The sequence below is a fragment of the Penaeus vannamei genome, chromosome 42 (assembly GCF_042767895.1).
Source record: "Penaeus vannamei isolate JL-2024 chromosome 42, ASM4276789v1, whole genome shotgun sequence".
Classification (NCBI taxonomy): Eukaryota; Metazoa; Arthropoda; class Malacostraca; order Decapoda; family Penaeidae; genus Penaeus; species Penaeus vannamei.
Genome location: NC_091590.1, coordinates 25,357,799 through 25,360,298, shown reverse-complemented (window position 1 = coordinate 25,360,298; position 2,500 = coordinate 25,357,799). Strand labels below are relative to the sequence as shown.

General features: G+C 34.5%; 1 protein-coding gene across 2 annotated transcripts in view; it reads left to right on the top strand.

The window, feature by feature from the left end:
• Positions 1-2,500, top strand: part of LOC113824970 (zinc finger protein 271) — a 9,091-nt gene that overhangs the window by 5,215 nt on the left and 1,376 nt on the right. For both annotated transcript variants that reach the window (XM_027377748.2, XM_070118776.1), the window contains one exon: positions 1-2,500. This exon is cut by the window's left edge and continues 206 nt beyond it; it is cut by the window's right edge and continues 1,376 nt beyond it. In XM_027377748.2, the coding sequence (XP_027233549.2) occupies positions 1-1,470 (1,470 nt within the window). In that variant the 3' untranslated portion in view covers positions 1,471-2,500.

Sequence of the window (2,500 nt, the reverse complement as noted above, 5' to 3'; positions counted from 1 at the left end):
GTTAGTGATGATATAGCAGAAGACAATACTAGCTATTTAAAAGATAAAATTAGGAAGAATATAGGTGGAGACAATACTATTTATATAAAGGCTGAAATTAGAGAGGATATAAGTGAAGACAGTTCAGTTTACAAGAAGGCTGAAAATAATGAGGACATAAATGAAGACCATTCTATCTACATAAAGGATGAAAGTAGCAAAGATATAAGTTATGAAAAATCTGTCTTTATAAAGGCTGAAAATGTATATATAAATGAATTTCCCATACTGGAGCAAACTAATCATATATATATGGAAAGAAACAAAAGCAATTCTGATTTATTCTGTGAAGTTGGAGATCCATTAAAAGTAGAACAGTTTTTAACTGATAAATGTGAGGATACAGTGTCATCAGACAGTTATCACAAGACAGTTATAGGTGTTGATGAAGACAGGAAAGAGAAACATTTCGTATGTCACATCTGCAGCCTGCAATTTTCATGCAATAGTCATCTGTCAGTTCACATGAAAGTGCATGCTAAAGGAAGGCCACATAGTTGTGAGGTTTGCAGCAAGTCATTCTATCGTAAACCACATCTAACTCGCCATATGAGGGTGCATACGAAAGAAAAACCTTTTAGATGTGATATTTGTAGTAAGGCGTTCTCACAAAAAATTACCTTAGTGACTCATAAGAGAATACATACAAAGGAGAAACCTTATAAATGTGATGTCTGTAGTAAGGCATTTTCACAGAAAACTGCCCTTGTGAGTCATACAAGAGTGCATACAAAAGAGAAACCTTACAGATGTGATGTCTGTACTAAATCATTTGCACAGAAAACTGCTCTAGTGATTCATATGAGGATACACACAAAAGAGAAACCTTATAGTTGTGAAGTATGTAGTAAGTCATTCTCTCTGAAAGGTACATTAGTGAATCATGCACGAGTACATACAAAAGAAAAACCCTATTTATGTAATGTATGTAGTGCTGGATTCTCTTATAAAAGTAGTCTAGAGGAACACACAAATGAAGTGCACATGAAAGAGAAGCCGTATCCCTGTGAGGTATGTAATAAAGCTTTTGCAGGAAAGAGAGCTCTGGGAAAGCACATGGCAGTGCATACAAAAAACAAGCCTTTTAAATGTGAAGTTTGCACTAAATCTTTCTGTTATAAACACCATCTAGTTCATCACATAAGGGTACATACAAAGGAAAAACCCTATAAATGTGATGTATGTAGTAAGACATTCTCACAGAAAACTACTTTAGTGATTCACATGAGGGTACATACAAGAGAGAAACCTTATAAATGTGAAGTATGTAGTAAGTCTTTCTCTCTAAAAGGCACTTTAGTGAAGCACACCAGAGTACATACAAAAGGGAAACCTTACATATGTGATGCACGTGGTAAAGGATTCTCTAAGAAAAATCGTCTAATTGAGCACACCAAAGCTTTACATACAGAAGAGGAGCCAGACAATTGAGGTAAGTAGAAAGCATTTACACAGGAAGGAATTCTGCCAATGCATAAAAATGAGAAGTCTTTTTGCAGAAACACATTGTCAAATAAGAAAAGAAAAGAGAAAGTATTGGTGTATGTGAGAGTACATACAAAAAATCTTTGGTATTGTTTGATTGGCCTTAAGACTCTAGAGTATTATTATTCACCAATTGTCTTTTGAGAGAGAAAAAAATGACAGTGATGTAAAACAACTAAATATATTGTATCATAGATTTAAACATATCAAACATTTGCAAACAGTATTACATGCCAGCTGATTAGAATCAAGAAGCTAAGTGACCTGGAGTACTTCAGAGGCCAGGGTTAGTTGGTAGGATTTTGCAAAAAGAAAAATGGCCTTAGTCTACATGTACAATGTAAAGCTTCGCTATAAAGATTCATAATATACACAAATGAGGCACTGATCATCTGTTAATTTTTTGCATTTAGCTTTTAACTTAATGAATTTATTTTTACTGTAACTCGGGTCAGATGTCAGCTTTCACTAAAAAAAACTGGCACATCTTTTAGTAATTTGTCTATACATGAGAAAAACTACTTTTGCTTTTGTGATTTTCTTTACATTGTAGAATCATGGAACAATTTTTTCTTGTCATTGGATAGTATGTACTTTCACAGAACTTCTGAGTTAATAAAGCAATATTGCTTTTATTTTACTGCTGATAATGTAGATCTTTTTCCTAACCTCTGAACACCCAAGAGCCTACATGCCAGATGCACTCACAGTCCTATCCAGTTGCAGTTCTAGATGATGTGCTTTTTTGAGCATATTAAAAGAACAAATAATTAAAATAAATATTTTGTAGTTCTTTTTATCCTTATTTTATGAGAAGGCAGGTGGCATATATATGTGTGTGTGTGTGTGTGTGTGTGTGTGTGTGTGTGTGTGTGTGTGTGTGTGTGTGTGTGTGTGTGTGTGTGTGTGTGTGTGTGTGTGTGTGTGTGTGTGTGTGTGTGTGTTGCAGGCAAGGCAGGGAAACGCTTACTACTAT